General features: G+C 40.6%; 1 protein-coding gene across 8 annotated transcripts in view; it reads right to left on the reverse strand.

Annotated features, from left to right (window-relative positions):
* The window catches only part of ptprk (protein tyrosine phosphatase receptor type K), a 201,479-nt gene extending 192,253 nt beyond the window's left edge, over positions 1-9,226 (reverse strand). For 2 of the 8 annotated variants that reach the window (XM_082147819.1, XM_082147818.1), the window contains exons 1-2: positions 8,979-9,226; positions 7,484-7,507 (exon numbers count right to left, since the gene is read on the reverse strand). In XM_082147819.1, coding sequence (XP_082003945.1) covers positions 7,484-7,507; positions 8,979-9,051 — 97 coding nt within the window. In that variant the 5' untranslated portion in view covers positions 9,052-9,226. The remainder of the gene's footprint in view (positions 1-7,483; positions 7,508-8,978) is intronic. The other 6 variants (XM_082147823.1, XM_082147822.1, XM_082147825.1 and 3 more) reach the window with 3 other exon arrangements.
* Positions 9,227-13,474: the final 4,248 nt, after the last annotated feature.

The following is a 13,474-nucleotide window of genomic DNA, read 5'->3' on the forward strand; positions in this document are numbered from 1 at the left end:
ACTAAACTTCATAACCTGTAAGTTGATGAAAACGTAATGCGATGCTCTTACTGCGTCAGATGAAGCCGTTCTGAATGATGAAGGACAAAACACACATTTGACGTTCACTGGTCAAACAACACGTAACTCCATTTCAGCTTGATTTTTGTAACATGTTAATCATAAAATGTTGTGTCTGACATTTTTTGTATTGTCTAAAGCCACAATATCAACTTTGACAACACAGCGTTAATTATTTTAAAAAAATACTTTTTTCCCCCCACCGGTTTCCACCCGACAGTGACTATATAAATATCCTGTATATAAGGTCCACCCCCTACAGAGGCAGAGATGATTGACAGCGCCGAGCCCCGCCCCCTGAGGCCCACCTGTGCCGACGCTTCCCGCCGGCTCTCCCTCAGGCTAGCACAGCTGTTCCCCAAAACATTTGACCTTATGCAGTAAAGTAGGCTGAAAACACTTAGGAACAGATGCAATGCTTTTCTGTTTGTTTGCCTGAAGGATAGGGCTGGGCACTTCAGTTTACAGCAACTCAACCACACAAAGACCTTCACTCAAACCTTACAAAGAGGGCTTCGTGGACTCAGAAACGTTAAACTGACATTATTATTACTACAGCTATACTAATGCTCAATGACATGACACTCATTTGTGCCTCTATCTATTAATTGATTTTTTTTTAAATGCAACTCATACTTACACTGAGTTGAACTCAGTTCATGTTGTTCATTTCAAAATGAAAATTAATTTCGGCATGTTTTTGAGCATATATATCTGTCCTTCTAATGTCAAACTGAATGTAATTCTTAAAAATGTAAGCCTTAAGTGTTTTGTCATAATGTAAAATTAATATTTTCACTGCTTATTAATATTTCAGTAAAGTACCCACTCCATCAATATGCATCAACATTTTTATTATTTGTTATTTTAATCTTTAGTTTTCAATTATATTAAACAGAATACAACATCAATGCACGCACATACACCAAAAAATAAAATAAAAAACGTCTAGATAAATGACTAAAATGCTCTTATATACCTAATGGGTTTTTGTTAATGAATAATAACTACTATTATTATTATTCCAGCAAGGTTACAGTGATGAAAGAGCACTGCAATAGTTGAGGAAGAACCTGCTTCTGATGTTTTTCAATATAGTGTCATTACAGATGTTATATTAGTGCGAGTCAGACATCAGAAGTAGGCCAGTTTGAGCCGTGACGCGCAGACACGACTCCTTAATTCAGCCCAAGTCTGAGAGGATTTCACATGTGTGCATCTCAAAGGAGAGAAGAATGAAAGACAGGTAAATCACACACACACACACACACACTCCTGGACGTGTTCAAACTTGATATCTCCAAAACGTCATGGTGTTGACACAGATATAAGACAGCCTGACTCCTGACAGAGGAATCACGGCGAGGCATACGGTCTCTCTCTCTCTCTCTCCTTCTCATTTCCAGTCTCATTCGCACTCGCTCGCCCTCATCTCAGATCTGTCATCCGCGCTCCTGTCTCAGCATGTGAGCTGTCCGTCACGATTAACACACCTATCTGCCGTCCTGACGCCGGGGAGTCAGAGGACATGACAACCATTTTGTGCAAAATTAAGGCTGCGGAGTGATTTTAACAACGGCGAGGTTGAGCCGAGAGCGTTCACAGGAGGAAACGCTGTGAGAGTCGCCCGAGGAAAGACAAAACGCAAATGAGATTAAATTCTTCTCGGATGTTCCTCCTGAACAAAAGAGTCTCATGTCAACTTTAAAGCTTCAAATCTCAACAACGTCTCACACTGTGCTCAGATTTACAGACATAAAGAGAACATCCCAAATGAGATCTCTTTCTAATCTAGTTTCCACTATAAAGCGATGAGATTAAACGGACATGTTCCCTTAAGTCTCCCACTCCTCAAAGTATTCTCCCGAGCGAAACACCCAGTAGTCTTCAGTTTGAGATCTCAACCACATCACAAAAACTGTCCTCAGACTTCACATCAGAATCTGCGATTGAAAGTCTCAGATCTCCAACACTTTGTCATCAAATTCGGTTTTAAAATCAATGATTGGGATTTGTGTCCGCTAGGAATTTTCCAGAGAAACACCTGGGACAAACCGGCTCCTTGATGAGCGAAGCTGATCTGAAAGAGCATCACGATTCTCCTCCGGGTGACGACACGACGCTGAGAGGATGTTTTCCTTTAAAGAGAGCTTATGATCGGCGCTGTGGGCTTAATTCGATAATCACCAGCACCATCATCATAATCTTTATGGATATCAGGACAGTCACAAATCACAACACGCCGCTCTTCGAAGCCCGAGGGCAGAGACAACATAAAACAAAAACAATCGAATGACCAAATCCTCAATCCGACTTTCCCTCCTTTGGCTGTGATTCGAGCCTCTCTAAAGGAGCTTACAGGCCCTGCTGCCCATTACTGTGGTAATCCACAAAGTGCTCGTCCTCCGCAGGCAACAGCGTCTCTGTGGAAAAGCCCTGCGCTTCTCTGAGGGGAACGTGTCAGCAGATGTTCACTGACCTCCAGCCTCACCAAATCACACTAATCACAGCACACAGATTCCTTCAAAACAGCCGCGCTCGTCCTCCTGTGTGTCACGTGACCCGAGCTTCAACGCAAACACAAACATCATGAAGCACTTTGACCTCCAGTGTCCTTGTTACACATGTTATATGTGGCTACTATAGTAATATCGTAAATTATGCATGATTAGAGGTGTGCGATATTGACAAAAAAATGATTAGTGCTGGGCAACAATTAATCGCATCCAAAATATTTTTTTTTTATATAATATATGTGTGTGTACTGTGTATAATTATTTTGTATATATAAATACACACAAAGGCATGTATATATATATATTTTTTTAAATGTATAGAAAATAGAAAATGTATATTTTATATAAAATATTTATATTTAGCCTATATATAATATAAATTATATATAAATATATATATACAGTGTATGCAAATATTTCTTAAATATATACATACATGTGTGTATTATACAAAATAATTTTACACAGTGCACACATATATATTATTATGTAAACACAAACTTTTATTTTGGATGTGATTAATCGGGATTGCTCAGCACAAAAAAAAAAAACTCAATATTTTCTGGGATTTTCTCGAATATGATAATTAGACGATATTTTGCTGAGTGTGTTTGTTGTGTCTTGGCAGGTTAAGGACTAATGTGGACCGTTTCTGATATTCTTCATATTCTGTGTGATGCTCAGTTCACAGCAGTGACAGAAATCATCTTTTCCATTAAGTTTAAATAGATTTAAGGTAATTCTGAACCTCCCAGAAAAGTAAATTCATGCCCCCATATGTCAGAACCCCTGTTTCAAGCCTGGTATGATGGATGCTGTTTTTATGCAATGGTCAAATAAAGGTATAACTACTATCAGAGATCTCTACATTGATAATTACTTTGCTTCTTTTGCCCAACTCCAGGCTAAATTTAAACTCTCTACTAATCAATTTTTTCGTTATCAACAAATTAGGAATTTTGTCAAGTATACTTCTTCTCTTCTAAATGCGACCCCCATGCAACATGACTTTTTTGATATAATGACCACCCCTCCCACCTCCAAACATTTGGTCTCTCGGTTTGTTAATCTCTTCGTTGTGGCAACCCCATCTCTCCATATTAAAGAGGCGTGGATCAAGGACACTGGCGAAGTTATATCTGATGAGTTATGGGCGATAGGTTTAAACAGGATAAAATCATGCTCTATTAATGCTCGACTTTAGCTTATCCAGTTTAAAGTAGTTCATAGGTTGCACTATTCCAAGACTAGACTGAATAAATTTTTTCCTGCTGTTTCCCCAACTTGTGATAAATGCAAATCAGCTGAGGGAACTCTTGGGCATCTTCTCTGGTCCTGCTCTAAGCTCACAAGATTCTGGGTTGACATTTTCAGTTTGTACAGTGCTGTTTATAATAGACAACTAGCTCCTGACTGTCTCTTAGCGATATTGGGCTGCTCCAACGATTCTTTGGCTCTTCCTTCTGCTTTACAACAAGCCCTCATGTTTGGTATGATCATCGCAAAACGAGTTATCCTAAAGGAGTGGAAATCAGCTTCCCCTCCTTGTTTCAAGTGGTGGCTTAATGATATGGTTTCCTGTTTATACCTTGAAGAAATACGGTTTTCTATGTCTAACTCTCGAGATAAATTCAAGAAGATCTGGGGCCCTTTCATAGAGTACATCAGGAAGAAGAGCCCACAAACTGGGACCTAATTTTTCATTTTTATATTTTTATTTTTTATTCTATTTATTTTTTATCCTTACTGAGACCCTCACTCCCCTCAGGTCCAGGCTTCCTTGACTTAATCTGTGGACGTTTTAGGGCATCTGCTCAGTGAATGGACACGTATATGTATACTTTTTCCTTTTTATATTATGTGTGATTGCTGGCTGTTTGTGTTTGTTTATTTTTGTATTGTTTGTATTATGTATGTAAAAAATCTGCATAAAAAAAAAAAAAAGTTTAAATAGATTTTTACCACTTTCGGCCAGTTTTTACTTTATAAAGGCATTTTTTTTTAGCTATTAAATGTATGTATCATATTTTGTGTCAAATTCTAACATTTAATCAATAAATAAAAATAATACTCGATAATGTCAGATCGCACATCGTTAAAACAACAATCACTATATTATCCTAGACGATATATATCGTACACCACTATGCATGATCACACGCAACTAACCATATATGGAAAGTACATTTAATATTACTATAGTAGCTAAATATATAATTACACTGTAACAAGGACACCTTAAAATAAAGTGTAACCGAAAAGTGTTGCATACAGAATCACAGAATGGAAATGTGACTGTTTATTAATTTGCATGTAATATCTAGTGTGTATAATATGATGAATATTAAATGTGCTTTTGATGTTGTGTCATATCTACATACAATTTTCAAGCAATGATACATCATTCAAATTGGCCAATAATCTTGAAATGAAGAAGTCATTTATAATGTGAAGACTGGATTCCAGTGCTTGAGGGAGTGTGTGTCGACACACACGTCATGTGAATGACCTTAAGGACACGTAAGGTGAAGAAATGTCCTCAACACATTCCCCGCTGACGGGTCCGCACTGTTTCTAATGAGAATAACTTCATTCATTCAGATTCACTGAGCATCGACTCCATAAGCACGCTGACAAAACCTCAGCATCAGCCGAGACGACGTTACGCAGGACTGGATTAAAAATCCATACAGCTGCATCAGATGAAACACTAAAGCGCTCCACGCACTTGTCAGGTATTGATTCTGTGCGCATAATCTGAGAAACTTCAGCGAGGAGAAAAAGCGCTGTCCGAAGACAATACCTGTCTGCTGTAAATAGATTTTGTAGCGAGTCTGCAAAATAAGCACGGCTCTCTCTCTCTCTCTCTCTCTCTCTCTCTCTCGCAGCTGCTGTGATAAGCAACTCGCGGACGAAGCTGTGATTTAACACAGACACGAGGCCCTCGGTGACCTCAGATCAGATCCTGCAGACGAGGAACACCACATCTCTCTGGTCTTCTGCGGGATTCATCAGAGCAAAATTACCTCAACTTTCTCTGGAACACTTTATTTATTTACAGTGTCATTGTTATGTGTCATGTAGTAATAACTATAAATTATGCATAATTAGATGCAACTAACCATAAACCAAACCCTAGTCCTAACCCTATAGTACGTACATGTTAATATTACTCAGTACTTAAATATATAATTACACCGTTACAAAGACACCTTAAAATAAAGGGTAACACTTTATTTGGTAACACTTTATTTTACAGTGTTTTTACATACGTTACATAGTAATAACAGTAAATTATGCATAATTACATGCAACTAACCCTCAATCAAATCATAATCCTACCCTAACCCTATAGAAAGTACATGTAGTTGCTTGATATTACTCAGTACTTAAATATATAATTACACTGTAACAATGACACCTTAAAATAAAGTGTAACCCTTTATGTTAAGGTGTCTTTGTAACGGTGTAATTATACATTTAAGTACTAAGTAATAATAATTAACTACATGTACGAACTATAGGGTTAGGGTTAAGATGAGTGTTTGGTTTAGGGTTAATTGCATGTAATTATGCATAATTTATAGTTATTACTACAGTAACTACATTTAACGTGTAACAATGACACTGTAAAATAAAGTCTTACCTATAATTGCCCAATTTTGTTGCCTTTAAAGTCAATGTGAGATCATGCAAATTTGACATGATATTACTCTTACTGGAAATATGATTCATTGGTGCACATTCCCATTGTTCCACACATTTTAAAGTTAACATGAATTGTAAGTTGTGCTGATCTTTTCTTCTTTATTGTGTCGTATATCGAGTGTCTGTGGGGAATTGATTGGAAGGTTGTGGTTTGCTATTGGTGGATCTCGTGTGATTGACAGGTTGCCCCGCCCTCATCATCAGAGAGGAGAAGAGATGTCTCTGCAAGTTTTCTTTCTTTTTGACCTTACAAAGGATGTCCAAAAAAAAAGCAAGACCCAAATATTGTTGACAGCCAGTCAAGTGCTGTTCTCCACCGACAGACTCTCAGAGCATCAGACTCATTTCCGCTGAATACACCGCATCTCAGTTCTCCAGGGCCAAAACCTTCGGTGTGGAAGACAAAACACACGCTCGTATTCTTCTATTCCTCCTCAGACTCACTAAACATCACTTTACATCCCATCTCGATCATTACGTACACACCGATGGCACATGGGCCAAAATAACGACCCGAAAAGCAAAGCATTATATTCAAATCACGAGTTAGCCTTTCACGACTCCACGCACAAATGCCTTGTTAAAGTCACATCGAAGACCTTGCTTTCTCTCGGCTGTAAAAGCATAACCCCCCCCCCCCCCCCCCCACACACACACACACACACACACACATGCAAGTGTGCGGCTGTAATCGGAGTCTGCAGCAAACGTGTAAGAAATGTGCATAATTTGCTATTGTGTCTGAGCGCCGTTTGCAAGGCTTTCCTTTAAAACCATTTCAAAGTCAGCATGCCAACGGCTCCGAGTGCTCTGAAGAAATGCAGAAGAAAGCTTTCTCTTTGTCCTTCTCTATAATCATGTTTCTATGACAGCCCGCAATGAAATTTACTCTGAGTAAGAATCAAGACGTGGCTTATTACAAACACAAGTCCAGCACTTTTACTCTGAAAGCTGATCGCGTGGGGATTCTGGGAAGTCATTGGTTCCCTGTTAAGTGTGCATTTGAGGGGTAAACAAAGCTGAATTGTGTGTCGATATGTTTGTCTGATCAAGTGCATGACTGTGGCTCAGGGTCGCGCTCGTTTGGCTGACGGAGCGGCACATCGGGACGAGGTCATTGGGTCAATCGTTCAGACACAGATGCCCAGGACAGATGTTTATGATGATGATGATGATGATGGCATGGATTTACGACTCACCTTTCTCCGCATGTCCCATTTGAGCTGCGTCCAGGGAAAGAGAAAAAGAGCGATATATCAGGGATTAGCTGGCTCGTTCAAAGCGAGCGCTGATCCCCCTTCTTCATTTCCATAACACGCTGGCATAATTACACCAGTCACTAATCAATCCCAGCCTCACGTAATTTGCCATTTGTCATCCGTTGTTTTTGATTATTCTAATAGAATTAATCCGAGGGTAAGACTCACTGATTAATTAATCAGCAATTACATAGACAGCTGTATCCCCCCACAGACGGAGCTGTGATACGGGTTACAGATGTGAGCAATCGCAAGATTAGAAAGCGTTAGATGTGTGTAAATGAGTACAGGCAAAACTTTTATGATTTCAGTCGATAAAAAAAAAAAAAAAAACTTCTGACCCCCTAGGATATTTTACAATAAATTATCGGTGATTATTTACAAAGTGACCAACAATACTAATAATAACAATGTTTCAAGAATTATAAAAAGTGATCATTTAATATTTGATAATGTGAGTCCATTCGGAACAATTTATAATGACACATTTGGGGACGTAAAAACAACACTATCAAACCTCATGCATTTCTCTCAGTTGGTAACAGCTCTGTTTTATCCTCATATCTGTGAAAGAAACTAATAATTTCAACTAAACATCTGCCAAAATTATAAGAAATGTGCCAGTTTGCCCCTGATACACTGTGATGCTCTGAGGTCACATTTGTGCTCCAGCTAAAACCTACAATAATTATAATTTAAAAATATATTTTAGAAGAAAACTGATACTGTAAAGAAAACAAACTCCTGTAAAGAAACATCTTTCAAAATTTGAACAAACTCAAGTGAATCAGGGGTTTGATCCAACACATGATCGGGGTTTTCCTATATAGTTCTGAAAAATCCTCGTGTGAGAATGTATCATTGGAAGCCAATCCTGAAGGATACTAATGAACGCAACATCTTAAGAGGATTTTTGATTTTCTAAGATGTTGCATATTGTGTAGCCTAAACATGCAGGACTTAAAATAATGTTTTCCTACGAGACGACTCGGGAGTTTTAAATCCGTACAACTCCGAAGCATTTGTCGGGTCATTAGAACGATTCTATTAGAACGACTGTAGGCTATTAGAAAGATTCTATTTGAGCGATTCTGTTTTCTGTTGTGTTGTAAAGAAAGAGAATTCTCATTAAAATCTGCTCCCAGTGACGACAGAAATTCCAGGCGGGCAGTTGAGCAGGGTTAGTGGAGCTCGGTGAAGCACTTTCACTCCGCAACTGAAATACCTGTGTTCTCCCTGTTCTCTAGCACAAAACCAGCACAAATCATCTCTACACACACACATGTCCCGTCCAAAGAGCCACCTGGACACATAAACGAACTAACCGAGTGCTCGAGCCACACATAAAGGTGCGAACGCATTCAAAGCAACAACCGCATAAACTTTTGGTCGTTCCGCTCCAGGGATCGTTAAAGGTGAACGTTTAGGCACTTACCGGGTGTGTACTGGGCTCCTGCGCCTCCAAACGCAGTGTGCAGGACTACCATGCTGAAAATGATGGTATCCATATCTGTCGGCCGAGTTGAGAAAGTTTTTAAAAGTGTTGGGAATTGTTTCTTATTCCAGCCGATCCGCGCGCCCCATGCTCTCTCTCTCTCTCACACACACTCTCTTTCTCTCTCTCTCTCTCTCTCTCTCTCTCTCCGTGTCTCGCGCTCGCTCCGATACTCTGTTGCGCTGCGAGTGGCGAGAGTGAGTGCGTGACGTCACCAGCGCGGTGGCCCTTTACGAGTGGAGAAGCGCGCGCCCCCTACTGACGGACACTGACATCATCATCATCATCATCATCACTGTGCGCGCTCACCTCATTCTCCCTCTTCTCGCCGACAAACAACTTCAGGTGCTGCTGCTGGAACAGCTTTTTGTTTAATACCACTACTACCTGACTGGGAAAGGTATGAGAAACCACTCTGTGACCACCTGAGCACTGCGCTCTCAAAACAAGCACTTGTGTCAGCCAATCACAAAGTATTTCAGCATGTCAATCATTTGGGGGCGGGGTTTCGCAGAGAGGGCTAGATCTGGCAGAAGTTATCAAAACTGTACAGACTACTGCATTTAAACTCTCGATAGTTTCGATTTATTTATTTTAGATATTTTATATATTTTTTAAACGCTTCATTCAGCATTGCAAAAAAATAATGACTTTATGAACACTCTTCCATTGGTCAAACCAACAAAAAGCCCTGCCACAAACTCACACCATTGGTTGACTCGAACTAAAAGGGAAATTATATCACTGAGTCATTGTTACTCATCAGTCTGTAAATGGTTTGGGCTAGTAACTATAATATCAAAGTTATTAAGGTTTGAAAATCTTTCATTTACTTACATTGTTTGAATGCTCGTTCATCATATAATGTGCACTGATTTGTGATTGATTTCATACTGAATTGTGATCACTCGTGTCGTGAGTGCAGATAGGCTGCGTCCCCAAGCTTAAAGGGATACTTCACCTCTGGAAAGATGAATGTGTATTTAAAATGGGTCATTTATGTAGTCGAAATGTATTTTTGGATTATGTGGATGAAAAACAACAACTCCCAGAATGCACTTGCTTCGCTGCCCTAGGAGGCCACTCCCAAGCCACGCCTACCGGTAAGAGAGCGCAGTTAAACAACAAGACTAGGCTACTAGTGAGTCTACGTGACAAGTCTGCCTGGGATTTCGAGATCGTCCAAAATGTCCAGGATTCGGCTTTTGCGTTCTACAGTCGCCATTCATTATGTGTACTGTGGCGAGCAGGACGAGGCTGAGGGGCACAGGAGAACGGAGCGAGGCGTTACTGAGACGCACCGATCTCGTATCTCTCACGGAGGAGCGGGAATCTTCTTAGCAATGTTAAAACGCACATCAACCGATCACTTGTTTAGCGTTCATGTAAACACTACATTCAGATTCACCAATCGGAATGAATTCAGTTAGATTGAAACAAAAGGTGTGCATGTAAAAAATGAATGGCGACTGCAGAAAGCAAAAGCCGAATCCCGGATATTTTGGACGATCTCGACGGCCGGACATGTCCGGGAAAAAGAGGATGGTAACCCCTACTACTCAGCTTTCTCCACAGAACAAGAGCCTGCTAGCTTAGCTTCCAAAGAAAGACGGCTGACACTATGGGCCCTATCTTGCACCCAGCGCAATTGACTTTGTACAGCGACACATGTATCATTCCTATTTTGCACCCGCGCAAAGCGCGCTTTTCCCTCCACAGAAGCACGTCGCTAAACTAGGGAATGAACTAGCGCTCCCTGGGCGGTTCAGCGCAAAAAAGGAAGCGTGTTTCCGGCGCAAACGTTCCTTCATGCTATTTTGATGGTTTAGAAAACAATTGCGCCACTAACCAGGAAAAAATAGTTTAAAGTCAGTGGCGCGTTGCGCATGTTATTCATATGCTATTTTAAGGGTGCATGCTTGGCCATAATCAATGTAGCGTGTGCACAACGCGCACTTTGATTCTCTCATCTACACAGAAGCAGCAGTTTTCATTTTTGCAAATCATACATTATTACGATAGATAGATAGATAGATAGATAGATAGATAGATAGATAGATAGATAGATAGATAGATAGATAGATAGATAGATAGATAGATAGACAATTTATTATAAAAGTATACATCTAGCTTACACATTTACCCAAATTATCATACGCCTGTTTAACCGAAGTTAATTTGGGTGTGTTTCTCCATTTCAATGTAACTTCTCTCTTTTACGGCCGTGACGAGAGCGTTGCTCTCCTTGGCTGTGAACCGCTCCTTGCGCGCGCCTGGCAAATCCGCCGTTACAATAGCAATGCGCTATGGAAAAAGCGCGTCTGCTCTTAAAGGGAATGTGAGATGACGCTCTGATTGGTTTATTTCATGTTACGCCCAAACCACACCTATGAGTAATGAAGCTACTTCAGACCAACCCATTTTAGATTTGCGCCTGGCGCAAGAGGCATTTATCCCGCCGGGAAAATAGCAACAGCGCCGAGACCCGCCCACAAAGTTACTTGCGCTTTGCGCTTGACACTTGCGTTTCAGATCGTTAAAATAGGGCCCTATGTGTACATTCTGTGAGTGAGATCCCTCTATGGGCGAGTTGTAAACATGCGGTGATGCCCCTCCTACTGGCTGTAGTCTTTAGCCTCTGGCCAAAAAATCCTCCGATGACGCAAAATGACGGAGGATTTTTTCCAGGCAAAAAATACATAAATCTCTCGTCTCAGGGGGACATGAGGGACGAAAGCACGGTAATTCGAAAACACTACAGGTTTTCTACTAATACAAAGCTTAAAGCTGCCGTCGGCAAGTCTGGCAGATTGGGTCGATTAGCCAAAATTTTGAATGTTTACAACTCTCATGCCCCTCCCCACTACCAGCGAGCACCCTCCCATCGAGGTCGTGCTCGTCAGTGCGTCACTGTGCGTGTGTACCTGATTTTCTGTGAACGCGTCCGTCTCTTCAGCATCTATCAACACCATGGACTCGGAGGTAGGCTGCCCTGGCTAATCTATCCATAGATAGCAATAACCGAGGAATTGGAAGCTTGTTAGTAGATTTTCTCTCCGCCATCACGCTTCATGCAATCTCCAGGCGAACTTCAGGCGTTGGCGTGTGCATGTGATATTAACGTGCGCGAGTGAGGGGGATCTGTGGCGTGTGCACGACCTGTGATTGACAGTCAGATATCACACCCCCCTGCGCTGATTGGACCTGATGAAGCGGGAGCGCTGGATTTTTGCAAAACAAATAACACGCTCCAGGTGGAGTTAGAAGCTCGGGTTTTTTTCTAAAACCACCTTATTTATGTTGTTCTGTCGGATTATAGTGTCGATTACACTGAATATGATCAAAAAAATGTTGCCGACGGCAGCTTTAATGCTAAATCCTGAAGTATCCCTTTAAAAATGCCTTGGGAGGACACATTTCAAGGCAGGACGGCATCAAGGCCCAATGTTAGTTTCACTTCCTTTCTCTTGAGAAACCTTCATCTGATCGATTTTTGAAGGCAGCATAGATGTATCCTTCGCTGCCATTCATTTTCCACAATCCTGTGCTTTCCATTCGGTGACAGTTCGGTAAAAAATAGAAAAAATAAAAAATTTAAGATTTAATAAAAGACCCCCCTTAGGAATGAATTGAATGCGAGGAATGCTTCAGTACACATAGAAAAACCTAAAAAATGCTAAAACTTTACCACATTTATATATATATATATAATGTCTAGATGTGTATCTGAATGCACACTGAAGAGAAATAGTTTTAGGACCCAGCGGAACAGCTCATTTGCTCCATATAGAGCTATAAGGCCATCTAGTGGCATGAAATATCATGTTATATTATTATTATTTTTCCACAAGAGGTCGGCAAAGACACACAATGTAAGATATTTTGAGCTGAAATAAAAAAATACAAAAATAATTGCATTAAAAATAGAAAAAATAATAGCAAAATGAAATAAAATAAGCTTTCTGGACAACAACAAAAATGTAAGTATAATTTTAGGGCTTCGGGTCATTATAACCCGCGAGGGAAAGATATGTTACAAAGTGCGAGGGAAGGATGAGGGTTACATATTCGCTTTCACTAAAGCTCTCTGTTTAGTCTAAACCGTTACACTGCCTCAGAAGTCTGAAATCAGTGTCGTGAGGAACCTGGCTTTGTGCGCACATGCTGCCTTCAAAGCCAACAAGCCACTGCATACGTTTTGGGACGCAGCCCTAGACGTATGTGTGCATGTGTGTGTCAACATGAACAACTGAATACACTGAACCCAATGCGTTCAGGTGTGGAGATGTTGACGGGACGGTCCGTCTGCTCACTGCGTCTGGAGAAATGCTAACGAAAGCAGAGAGAGAGAGAGAGAGAGAGAGAGAGAGTCGAGACGTGGAGGGAGGAGAGGAAGGAAAATGTAAGAATACACGCCAAACAACAAAGTGAATCAG

The sequence above is a fragment of the Leuciscus leuciscus genome (assembly GCF_965113295.1).
Source record: "Leuciscus leuciscus genome assembly, chromosome: 19".
Taxonomy (NCBI): domain Eukaryota; kingdom Metazoa; phylum Chordata; class Actinopteri; order Cypriniformes; family Leuciscidae; genus Leuciscus; species Leuciscus leuciscus.